This window comes from Battus philenor, unplaced genomic scaffold (genome assembly GCF_028537555.1).
Source record: "Battus philenor isolate CCGP_79_NKW_IND1 unplaced genomic scaffold, ilBatPhil1.0.hap1 SCAF_20, whole genome shotgun sequence".
NCBI lineage: Eukaryota > Metazoa > Arthropoda > Insecta > Lepidoptera > Papilionidae > Battus > Battus philenor.
In genome coordinates, this window is record NW_027181683.1 from 628,113 (window position 1) to 641,626 (window position 13,514).

At 34.6% G+C, this 13,514-nt stretch overlaps 1 protein-coding gene across 4 annotated transcripts in view; it reads left to right on the top strand.

Annotated features, from left to right (window-relative positions):
* LOC137923107 (P protein-like) overlaps positions 1–13,514 on the top strand; it is a 60,450-nt gene that overhangs the window by 18,177 nt on the left and 28,759 nt on the right. For 2 of the 4 annotated variants that reach the window (XM_068766254.1, XM_068766255.1), the window contains exon 2: positions 2,378–2,645. In XM_068766254.1, the coding sequence (XP_068622355.1) occupies positions 2,444–2,645 (202 nt within the window). In that variant the 5' untranslated portion in view covers positions 2,378–2,443. The remainder of the gene's footprint in view (positions 1–2,377; positions 2,646–13,514) is intronic. The other 2 variants (XM_068766256.1, XM_068766257.1) reach the window with 1 other exon arrangement.

Consider the following 13,514-nt stretch of genomic DNA (forward strand, 5'->3'; position numbering starts at 1 on the left):
ACAAAAAAAAGATGTGGATTTATTATTCAAGAACTTGGCTTTATTGCACGGAGTAGCTGGGGAAATAATGAAAAGTTTATTGCTGTCAGCTATGAAGAAGATGTAACAGCTATAGAATGGTCACCTATTCGCTGAACAGGCGAAGTAACAGAAGCGTACAATAAAAAGTAAGAAAAGGACCAATATTTAGCCACTTCCGCACATGCAGTGGTAGTCGTGCAACAAAGTGCACATCACTTTCATCCGCAATGTTTCGCTAATATTAGATTGCGAACAGCCAAGTAGTGGAACGAGCTAACGTCATCATTGTTTCCAACCAACAACATATAAGTAAGATAAGGACCAATATCTAGCCACTTCCGCACATGCAGTGGTAGTCGTGCAACAAAGTGCACCGCCCGCCAGCCCGCTGATAAATGCGTATTCGGCAAACAATGCGAATTACACAACTGCCACCGTTAAACCACTCAACACATGTTTCACCCCTCCACGGTGCATCTTCAGGAATTATGTTACACCGATTAGTGGACTCTGTGTTTGGTGTTTGGTCCTTTTCTTACTTAGGATGGACTTCCGCAAGGTAACGCCTGATTCCATTAAATACAAATAAAAAAACTTACCAAAAACAGAAAATTCAGGAGAAAAATGGTAGGAGACATCATTCGCCACAACCCTCACTCATGAACAAACGACTAAAAAAAATAATTACTACATATTAATTATTTGTAAATTAATTTTTGGAAGTATGTTTTTAAAACGAGAAAACAATTTTTAAATTTTTTTGTCCTAACGTTCTAATAATTTTTATTCTAAATTTGAATTTATAAGACCAGTTTTTTTTTTTAAAACAAAATATTTAGTATCGTTATAATTGCATGTCTCATGCTAAACTATTTATAGTTTTCGTACTAGTAATATGCTATATAACATAGCAGTGCTATAAACGCAGCTAAAAATAGCTGTTATTTAATAAACATTTTTAAAACGCTATAAGCGTACATCGTTTATTTTCCTTGAACAAGTTAACAAATAATTTCGTTTTAAAATTTTCCTTATTACGTCTTATATTTTAATAAAATTGTTAACCTATATTACTAAAAAAAACTACATTAACATAGTATTTATCTAGTTTTAGACAAAACTAGTTTAATGCGATAATAATAGCTCTAGTCTTTATCTAACGATATTTGTAAATAGGTAACGTTAATTACCTAGTGCGATAACGGTATAATTTATTGAACAATTTACTCAAAATTCGTTCTACCTTGATAAAACGATTATAATCTGTGAAATTATCTATACGTATATCTGTGTGAATGATTGCATATCGATATAGAAGTGAAAATGTATGATAACAGATTAAAAGAAATATTTCAATGATTTATATGGATAGTAACAGAATATATCAGATAAGTTAAAAGCTGGTCACCTTTCTTTAGGCTGGTAACTCTTATAAGCAACTATTTATGCTTCTATCTTCTTCTAATTCGTGAACTCTTATCAGATTGGTCAAAGTCATTCTGCAATTCATTCTGGTTTCTCTGTTGTTCTCTCTAAGCGTTATGTAACTCTGTGTTTCCAACAGTGAGACCATTCTTTTACTGATAACTGACACTTGATAATGTATGTCCATATTCTTACAGATCATTCACAGGATCTCTTACCTTCCAATTTGTCTTGAACCACCAAATATTCCATTGGGTTCACATTACGGGTGATATATCCAAAGAGCTGATACATTCGTACTTGCATAGTCGAAGATAACCTCTCTTTTATATAAATTCATAAATATCATTGTTGCAATAAGTTTTTGTCATAAATTTTCCAGTTTGACAAGTCGAAAAACGACTTTAAAAAAATTATCTATCACCCTTGTAGATGAACTTCAAGATAAGGGACTTCATTTCGATTTATTTGGTAATTTTTTTCTTGATACATATACTGTTATTAGTTCATGTACAAGTTTAACAGGTGATGATGAATTAATTCCCGAACATCATCACCTTCTCAAGGGCGAAATCACCAGCATACACGATTAGTAGAAGGTGGTGAACTGCTTCTTCTTCTTTTCAAAGATCATCACGGTGACTGGTCTACCGGAAGGTGTATCCGTGAAAGTATTTCTTCCTCAAAATCAACCCATATACCCGAAATATCAACGTTCGAAATTCAAATAAAATCCGCATGAATAAATTAAAAAAAAGTATTGTAATAGTGACAAGTAATAATTAAGCAATCTTATATGAACCCTGGTGATCTGTAATATATGTAACTAGCATAGCGTTTAAATAATAATTGATATTAACATACTTATGTTAAAGTCACTAAGTTTAAAATTAAAATTAGTGATCATTATTAAACGTTTATTTCTATTTAGCAATCACGTGAGAAATTTATAAAATTGTGAATATTTAACAAAGTGATATGAGAAAGGTGTAAGAGAATGTCGAAGTTGATAGAGAATGTAAAGAAGTGGACTGGCGTGCCCAGGCCATCAACGCCGGAGTTGAACCGGAGCCAGTATTCCCTGGTGTCCTGCGGGGAGCTGACAGCAGAGGCTATCCAGGTGTGGCTCGGTCTGCCGAAGAAGATAAAGTATGATCCGGAGCTGGCACCATTTCGGCAGCGGTACGAGAAAGAGTTTGGTAAGTTGTTTTTTTTATAATACACAACTACAAGACAGACAGATGACATTTTTAGGTGGAGGAGGATAGGCAGGAGGCATATGTCCAGATGTGGACACTCTGCGGCTGAAATGATGATGATACCAAAGAAACATAAAACACCTATCTTTTTGTACCTATATGCTGACTGTTCCTTAATGAACATACACAGAATTTCTTCAGATCGAACCAAGAGTGAGAAGATCCGTAGATATAAGTAAACAATAGAACGCAGATAATTTATGCGCAGAACTGATGTGATTGGGTGTAAAGGTTTTATTTTTTTGGAGCGCGGGAGGAGCTCTAGTACCTGCCGTGCCATGGACAGGACAGGTTATATACATATATATATATATATATATACATTTTGTATTGCGATGTACTAGAGCTCCACGCGCGCTCCCAAAAAATCAAACATTTAAACCTAATCGCATATATATATATATATATGAAGGAGCTCTGTAGTTTCGGTCAGCGTCGACAGATGGCGCTAGTGGTTCGTAAGCGTATAAAAGGAGCGCCGCGCAGTACAAACGACATTAATAAAGAAGACATGACAAAGACACGACATATTACACATATTTTCTTAACAATTTATTCCCATAATCATTCTTTTATCCGTGTCTATAACGTTCACTACTTCTTCTTTTTTCCCATCACATTATCTTTCATTCTTTTCCATACCTTGTTACCTTTCATACATCGCCTCACATACATTCATACTAAGCGAAAAGCGTAGCTATGACGTCAACCTATGATTTGGTAGAACTGTTGGAAATCTATTAAGAAAGCTGATGTTTATTAGAGAAGGTTCTACAGGAGATTATAATGGTAATGACGATGATAATAGAAAAGGCTATATTTCATTAACCGTTAACTTAGGTATAACAAGTAGGGTTTGTGGAAGCTTACCACAAGCCGTAGCCAATCCCAAAGATCGACATGATGATAGGTTTCCGCATCTAGTGACTTCCGATCTTGACGTTCTCGTCTGCCCACCTATCGACGTGTTCTTACCACCCAGGTTAATCGGCAAGAAAACATATTTTATGATTCATCCACCTGTGGATTCTATCAATCCTCTAAACACTCTTATGACGTCATCACCAGTATGTCAACGAAGCTATGTCCGGGATTTTTTCCAAAATCAAATCAGTTATGAAATCCTTTGACGAATGAAAAAAACCAGACAGATTTATATTTAGAAGTAGCAGTAGCACGAATACCACTCAGAACCCTGCTTGACCTGGAGATTCTGGGGTGGAGAGGGTGGAGAGGGCGGACCAACAAGGGCAGCTTATGACGTACATTCACAGGGTGGACAGGCAACCATATGAGTGTCAATGGAATACCCTGGATCGTGCGTTCGCCTTTAAACTCTTATAAGGAATTTAAACGGAGCTGGTGTCCAGCAATGAATGTCATTTGGCTGAAAGTACTTCAGGTTTTGTTTCAGCCTACAGCCTACAATATATGTTACCATAATAACACATGGTGCCAAAATGCAGTAGTCATAGGCGATTTATGTTTCGTTTATTTAAATAAGTTTTCGTCCATAGTGGAACTGTGTCAAGGTGCTTCACTTATCGCTCGGTGAACTCAGAAATAATGTTTAAATTTTTGCTAACATATCAAAGAATAGATGTCTACCTGTTTTTATTATACGGTATCGTTATTGGGATCCCTGGTTCCTTTATGATCGTTAAGGACAGGAACCTTTATTTTAAAAAAATTTCCACTATTTTTTATTTTTCATCCTTCACATATTCTCACATTCTATGATATTTTTGTACGTATTATTGCGATAAAAAAGTAAGGTGAATTTGTTCATAATATGCATTTTTTAAATAGTTGTAATGGAATAGGCGTTTGTCCTCCATCTCACTTGGTGACCAAAAGAAACCTGTTCATTCTACTCTTAAAGGCTCCAGAGTTCAACTCATCAAGAAAAATAGATCCAGGCAGGTCGTTCCAAATCTTGGCGAATCTCACCAAAAACGAGCTGTCAATAGTTAGTTCGACTTTTGTGTATGTCAACAAGATATGAATGAAACTTTTACCTGCGCCTAGTAGTCAGATAAAGGAATGGATATGGCTCAATCAGTTCGAAAAGAGCCTTCGAGCAATCTGCAAGGTGTATCCTATAAAAGCCTATAAGCTGGCAACTCGCCGACGATGATCAAGGATGTGTGGTCTGCTATTTGAGAGTTTTTCGTTGTTAATTAACCTACGGGCGCTTCGGTCAACTGAAACCAAAGCTTCCAGATGATATTTGGCTGCACCATCCAAGAGGTGACTGCAGTACTCCATGCAGGATGGAACTTGGACAGTGTAAAGATTAGGCATTATCATTTTACCAAATCAATTTTACTTTTGCCGACGTTTTCTCTAGTCCTCAAAACAGTTGAAATAGTCTTTTTCTGGTATAGCTTTCAGGACTTAAATCTTAAATCGGTTTTTATCTCCTCAATAATGTCAAAATGGCGTCTTCACTTTGGTATTTTGAGTTTGCTGAATAGTCCATAGTGAAAACCTCGCAGACATACAACTCCATGATGGAAGCTATGTCCGGGATTTTTTCCAAAATCAAATCAGTTATGAAATCCTTTGACGAATGGAAAAAAACCAAACAGATTTATATTTTGAAGTAGCACTAGCACGAATACCTCTCAGAACCCTGCTTGACCTGGAGATTCTGGAGTGAAGAAGGCGAACCAATAAGAGCAGCTAATGACGTACATTCACAAAGTGGACAGGCGACCTTATGGGGGTCAATGGAATATCCTGGATCCTGCGTCTTTAAACTCTAGAGTTTATACGAAGCTGGTGTCCACCAATGAATGTCCTTTGGCTGAAAGTACTTCAGGTTTCGACGTCGTTTCAGCCCACAGCCTCCAACTAAGTTTTAGGCCTCTCCCAATATGTCTATGGGTGATATACCATAATAATCTAGAAGACCCAACTGCCCATCCTCTGGAAACTTCTCTGTAAGCAGTGGCAATCCTATATAATTAATGCAAGTGTGAATTATAAAAGAATATATCCTGGGTATCCAACTAGAGATCCAGAAACGCAAGTCTCATTCTTGGACTGGACTACCACCGCTCTTGTAGTTTCCAATGTGTTCGCAATTATAGAAGGTGAATAAATTAAATACACGTTATTGAAAATTAAATATAAACAATTCAATAGACAATGTACCGGTGTACAGTAATGGAGTTTTCATTCAGACAACCTTCACGATATATTTTCAAAGTTCGTTTACCTTTTGTGAATTGTATGATATAAATAGACATGTGTATACAAAATTCGCGTGTCACTGTTTATTGGCATTGCAAAATGTCTTGATCGATTTGTACACACACACACACACACACACACACACACACAAACTTACACACACACACACACACACACACACACGCGCGCGCGCGCGTGTATTATATATATATATATATATATATATATATATATATATATACATATATAATAATCGAGGTAAATAAGGTAATGTGCGAGAGACCATCAAAAAGTGATGAATTAAAGAAATTGTGAAGAATAAAATGTAAATGATAAAAAAAAATATATGTAATAAAAAAAATTAATGTTATTGTTACCTCACTGTACCACATAAAACATTGGGCGAGGGGTGTTCATAAAAAGGGGGCAAAAAAACCCTCAATGATAAGGGAGGTCCATTTCAACAATTTCTTTTTGGACAAATTTTTTAATTTTTTATGTTTATTAATAAAAATACATACAAGATTAAATTTTCAACCTCCTATTATCAATTCCTTATTTTTATTATTGATATTAGTACTTCAATAATTTACTTCTTTTGACTTTTTATAATTGAAACATTACCACGCACAAAATATATAATAAATAAAAAATATGACTGTTCTGTGTTTAGTCATATTTCGTTCGTCATTCACAGAAGAAACATGAAATCTCAGTCTAAATTGCAGAAGTTAGAAGAATAATATTACGTTACAAAGAAGAATTAAACTTAGGTCCCTTCTCTCACGGGGATTTATTGTAAATTCAAATTCAATGCTATATAAACTATCTTAACTAAAATGACTGTATAAACGTATTAAATAAATTTAAATGATGTCGCTAATTTAAATATAATTTAAAAAAAAAACTAGATAACAGTAAAATAATACCTAACAATAGACTGACAGAACAAACGAACATACATAAACTGCATCGCAACAGAAACTGTCAAATATAAAAAGTATAGAAAAAAATAAAAATAGTAAAAAAGATTTTAAGTCAATCGCTAACTGCTATAAAATACGTTTTATTGATTTAATTTTCCTCTTGACTGCAACAGGCCAGTAAGTCTTGATGATTCGAAATTTAAACGTCTAAATGTCATCTTCAAAAGATAATAAATGCTTCGTACATCTATGTACGCATATATATTAAAGTTCAAAAACGACACAGACTATATTTCTTTTCTATCTAAAAATAAAAGTTAAAGTTTATTGGGTTGATCTAGATGACTTGCTATATTTAATTATTATTTATATTATTTTTTATTTTATATGATTAAAAATAAAATTATTTTTACATGCTAAGGGACCGCCGCCTTTATTGTTTGGCAATCTCATATAATTATAATTTAAAAATAAATATAATTTAAAAATAATCGACGTTTCGAAAATGGCTATAAATGTTTATTCGAATTAAAATATTTTTAATCTAAATTTGACAATAATGGCAGCGATCAACTGCAATAATTAAATTCAAACGGATTTAAATTTAGAACTAGAATTCATTAAGGAGGATTGTTGGCAAAAGTGGCCAGTGCGGAACTATACACGTTTTGACAAGAACGCGAAGGGAACATTCGAGAAACTATAGAAGAGAGATATAGACAATCTAACGCATCTGAAAAGATAAAAAGCGACCTCGGCTGCACCCGACGCGACGCAGTCTTGTGGAACCGGATCGAACCGGTTTAAAATAGCAACGCCGCCGCCTGGCACTGTGCCAAACGCGCGGACGCATGCGCCGCATCACGGATTTCTTAATCTCTCGGAGAAATCTCAGGTGTTCTATTAATTTAAAATGTTCTAAATTCAAATTCGAAGTGAAGAATACTACATGCAATTTTTAATCGTAGATTATTTCTACAATATAAATACGGAACGCTTATCTGTTGAGAGGAGCCGGCTAGAAACTGAACAGTTGCTCTTTTTAATTGAAATTAAACAATTTTGGACCCTAAATCTATCTCTGCATCTATCCAGAATCACTTTATACTACATTAAATATATTAACATACATATTATACATTATACAGTACAGTACAGTAGTTACTTATTATAAAGTGGTCACTATATATAAGTTGATTTGAAATAGCTGTGAAAATGAATAGGCTTTAAAAATTTATTGCTGACCAATGACATGTACATTCACATTTTAATAGTTTTCACACCTATTTTCAATCATCCTGTAGATATCATAATTGAAATTAGATAAAGTATTAGAGGTTAAATTACAAAATTGAACTTATTTATTCTCACACACACGCACACGCACACACACACACACACACGCATGTATATTAATACGTACATACATATATATGTATGTATATATATGCAAACGCTAATGTAACAATATGTGAATTTCTTCCTAGGGCTAGTAGGTCTTGTGTTTGTAACAACACGAAGTCTGAGTGTGAAGTAGAAGTGTGTGTGTGTATGTGTATGTGTATTCATTCAAGGTTGCCCGTATTTATACCGATGTATATGAAAAATTTTAGTTCTGTGGAATTCCCCTTTTCGACGCGTCGCTGGCGATGAGATAATGTTGCCCTTGTAAACACTTTAAAAATAAGGACAAGCATTCTATTCAAAACCAAGATATGTTTAATTAAGTAGACATTTATATGTGCTTTTTAATTGTCTTTTATAAGCAGTAGCTAAGCAGTAGCTACCACTGGCTCGGAGCGATCTGTTGAAGAGAAGACCAGACTCAAAGTTGCTCTTTTAAATGAAATTTAACAATTTTTAATATGTACATTATAATATCAACTATGTAAATGAGTCAACAAACCAAGTTCCACACATTTCGATCAACTAAATAGTCTTGAATGCTACAATTAGATTTATTTAATGATATAATCTAATATATAAAATTCTCGTGTCACGGTGTTCGAACTTGAACTCCTCTGAAACGGCTTGACTGATTTTTACCAAATTTAATATGCGTATTCAGTATGTCTGAGAATCGGCTACTATCTATTTTCCATACCCCTAAGTGATAAGGGTGGTCCACCCCTAAATTTTATTTTTAATTTTTTAGACAATTTTTTTGGTTTTTATTTTATTATGATACAGCATACAAAAATACATACAAACCTAAATTTTCACCCCTCTACGATCAACCCTTATCTTACATTTGTTGATTAAAAACTTTAATTTTTTTTGCAAAACAACGTTTGCGGGATCAGCTAGTTTTAATATAAGAAACTTAAACAATGAAGGTCTAATATATCTTGTAGAACATTATTATATATGCGTACAATCGGATACATGAAGTATATCTTAACTTTTGACGAAATTTAATATATATATCTTGTATATTTTATTTATTTGTCACTATTTTTTATGTAAGATTTAAAATTATGGCGCATAAATAATGTCTTATTGAAAATTTATTACAATGCAACCATGAGAATACTGATTTATTTAAAAACATCTAGGGAATCTCTAGCTTTTATTGTATATATATATATACACCAATACCTCACTTTGCGTCGTGGTTACGTTCCAAAAAAACATGACGCAAATTGAAACGCCGCAAAGTGAATTAAGTTTTGCTATAGCAAACCATGTAGAGATCGAAGATAGGTTCCAGGGTTACGAAAATACTACTTTTTATAAAGAAAATTGAACAAAGTAAACATTTAAAAAAAAAAAAAATAATATAACTCTGCCAATAAATAAATTGGAATAATATTTACTTTTTTTGTAACCAGACACAACACGTAAAAAATGATATAAATTTTTTATTCTCTTTAAAAAAAAACAACACACTACATAATTGAAACTGAACTCTTAAAATTATCAAAACAAAGTGAAAATAAAACTGTATTAAAATTGCGTTGATTTTTAGTTAGAAAGGGAATCCCTGAGTTTTGATAACTTGGCGCAATTAGAAACAAAAGTGTTGCCATCTTTTAGAAAAAAAAGAAAATTTAAAGAATTAAAGACTCGAACCCAAAACAACGCAACCTCGAAAATCTAACGACGCACAGTGAAAATAAGTACTAATTAAGTAGCGACGCAACTTCGAAAAAAAAAACGAAAAACGAAACGACGCAAAGCGAGGTATTGGTGTATAGCTTATACAAATTCTTTGAATTAAACATAGAATTCATATAAATAGGTTCACCATTTTATGTATATAACAGTTGCATTACACGAGATATATCTGCAATAATAAATCGTGTGGTCACCGTACGAATTAAAATTCAATTCGCATTTTATTCCCAAGAATTTAGATTTTTTACCAGTGTCATTGACTAACAAAAACTTTGAAGAGATATTTAATTATATTATAAATCAAAAGAACGCAGTTGGTTTTTATAAAATTTTTATTTGTAAAATTAATTTGTAATATTTTATTTATATCAACTTTTTTATCAGAGAAAGGGATCCTTAAGACGCTTCTCTTTCATTTGAAAGACAAAGAGAGAAGATTTCTGCATAGCAACAGTGTATTTGTTCTTCATTTGGTATATCTTTCTTTCACAAAGTTTAATGGTGATAAACTTTTGGGTTTTCTGGTATATATATGTTTATTGGTAAATATATAAAGAGGTGATTGTATAGCTTATTGGACAACCATCACCTGATCAGCGAAAAGAACGAATTTAAAAATAAACGCACATCAACAAGGTTACCCGTATCGCTTGTGTGTGAAGTGGCATTGGGTGGGTTACATCGCTTGGTCGTCCAGGCCGAAGACATCTCAAGTGGTGACCATGAGTCGGTAAACAGGCAGACCACCACTGAGTGAACTGTCTGTCTACAGTAAGATCAGACATCGTGGCGATTTTTGAGGAAAGTCTATATCTTGCGTTGGGTGTCTGTCAATATATGATGATAATATATGGAATATATAAGACGTGTGTGAGTAATATGTTTGGGTGCTCCTAGCTTATATTTAACGAAATCAGGCGTTACCTCGCGGAAGTCCATCCTAAGTAAGAAAAGGACCAACATTTAGCCACTTCCGCACATGCAGTGGTAGTCGTACAACTAAGTGCACCGCCCGCCAGCCCGCTGATAAATGCGTATGCGGCAAACAATGCGAATCACACAACCGCCACCGCCAAATCACTCAACACGTGTTTCACCCCTCCACGGGGCATCTTAAGGAGTTATGTTACACCGATTAGTGCCAAACATAGTGTGAGATTCTTAAACATTTATCAGCGGGCTGGCGGGCGGTGCACTTTATTGCACGACTACCACTGCATGTGCGGAAGTGGCTAAATATTGGTCCTTTTACTCCTAGCTTATAATAAATACATACATTTCTCACGCGCCTTTATATATGAATTTATAATTCATATCACAGCGGAATGTTTCAAACTTATTGAAATGATTTAAAACTATTAGTAAATGCAACTGTTTTAACTATTTCGTAATAAACACCCGTATATGATTCTAGCGAAGGTTCTGGAACTAGATAAGAATTAATTTGTTTACACGGTGTGGTATATGGCGTCAGACCTCAAACGATAAAGCACAAGGTCCAAATATAAGTAACATTTACATTTTTAAGCAAACAAACTTATTTAACCATGTACGTGTTATGTTAACAATGTAAAATCGTTATAAAAGGTGTTTTAAAAAGTTTTTTTAAAATTAAAACGTAAATATAACCTTTAAGATAAATAACTATTTATATATATGTTATTTATTATATATGTAAAAGCTTTAAATACATATATAACTAGATATATAACTTAATACAAGTATAATGCTTTAAAAGTATAACACATATTTACAAACATATTATGTATAGTGACCATTTTGAAACATGATTTATCAACAACAATAATTCCCCCTCTTTACTTCTATTCAAGCCTCGTACATACAAATCTATCCTTATTAATATATCTCAATTTAAACAGGGTTAAAAAAGGACGAAGGATTCTTTAAAATCCAAATACATAAACATCAATGAATAAATTGTTATAAAACCAACCGGTTCTGACCTTCAATTTTAAAGGGTCCATTGTTCGTAGGTTCATTTTTATTTTTTGTATCTGTTAATTCATGTTTACAGTCATATAAATGTTGTATGTTATGTGTGCGATATTATATATTGTATCTACAACAGCTTATGATATTTTTTGTATATTGTTACTTTCATTCTATCGATAGATAGTTGATTAATAGAAAGGGATCACATAAGAAGACTGAAGGTCACCAAAAGTGAAATGAGTCTTCATTCAAACTTCTTGTATAGCCAGAGGACTATGCTAGGAGTTTCGCTTGGACCAGATCCAAGATCACCTACGTAGCTTGAAGAACTGCTCATTTTAAGTGGCAGCGGTGGTGCCTCGCGCACATTGCTCTTCCTACAGATGGCAGATGGGGCTGAAAATTTCTTTAGTGGTGATCATTAGCTGGTAGATGCAGCGGGAGTAGGTCTTCCATTAGGTCGACCGACGACATAGTTAAGATCACAGCACCAGTCATCCTGGTGACCTTTGGGGGAGCCTTTTACCTTGCAGTGGGCGTTCATCAGCTAAAAAGAAGGAGGAGAAGATCACATCACAATAATACTCGAGAACACACATTTTTAGCTTTTCAATAGTTAAAACAGGATGACTGGGGAGTGATAATGCATCCACCATATAGCCTTGACTTTCAACCTTTTACGATCTCATCAAAAGTTTTAATGCATCATCATGTTAGCACCAAGACAGGAGTTCCAAAACTATTTGTCCAGTATTTCGATCGGTTCCAAAAATTTTACAGCTATTGCATCATACCACAACCTTCATTACGGCACAGTGCTATACGAACATACTTTGCTAACAATAAAACTATTTAATGGATTCAGGCGTTACATTGCGGAAGTCCATCCTAAATAAGAAAGGACCAATATCTAGCCACCTCCGCACATGCAGTGGTTGACCCACCTCAAACTGGTCGAAGTTTCAACATTCGTTATAAGGAGCATATTTCCGCATATAGAAATGATCGCCCTGAAAGATCTCATTTTTCTAAACATTTATTAGAGACTGGACATAGTTTGCCCCATGGTCATTCCTATGACGTGCTGCACACCTGTAGCAAAGGATTGCGTATGGACGTGTTGGAACGGCTAGAAATAATAAGACACGCGGGTAGTGGACCTGTATTTAATGAGCAGGTCAATGTCTCCTCCTCTCCATTATTGCAGGTTTGTCTGGGGAATCGGTCGGGGCACTCGTCTATTACGTAAAATCTCAAATATAACAAATGCGTAAGAGAGGGTAAAATAAAAATACCCATGTGGTCGGTCACGTGACATTAAGTTGTGGTGGGGAGGAGGTGACATATAAATAACAAAGCGACAGCGGACTGAGCTCACGTTTTAGCTCGCGGGTCTTCGACCCGCGAGCCCTGTATCCGACGAAGCTGTGAAAGCCCGCAAGGCTAACAGCAAAAACATCAACAAGAAAACTGACTGAGCTCACTCGGTGTTTAGCACTAATCTGTGTAACAACTCCTGAAGATGCCCCGTGGAGGGGTGAAACACGTGTTGGGTGAATTTACGGTGGCGGTTGTGTAGTTGGCATTGTCTGTCGCATGCGCATTTACGAGCGGG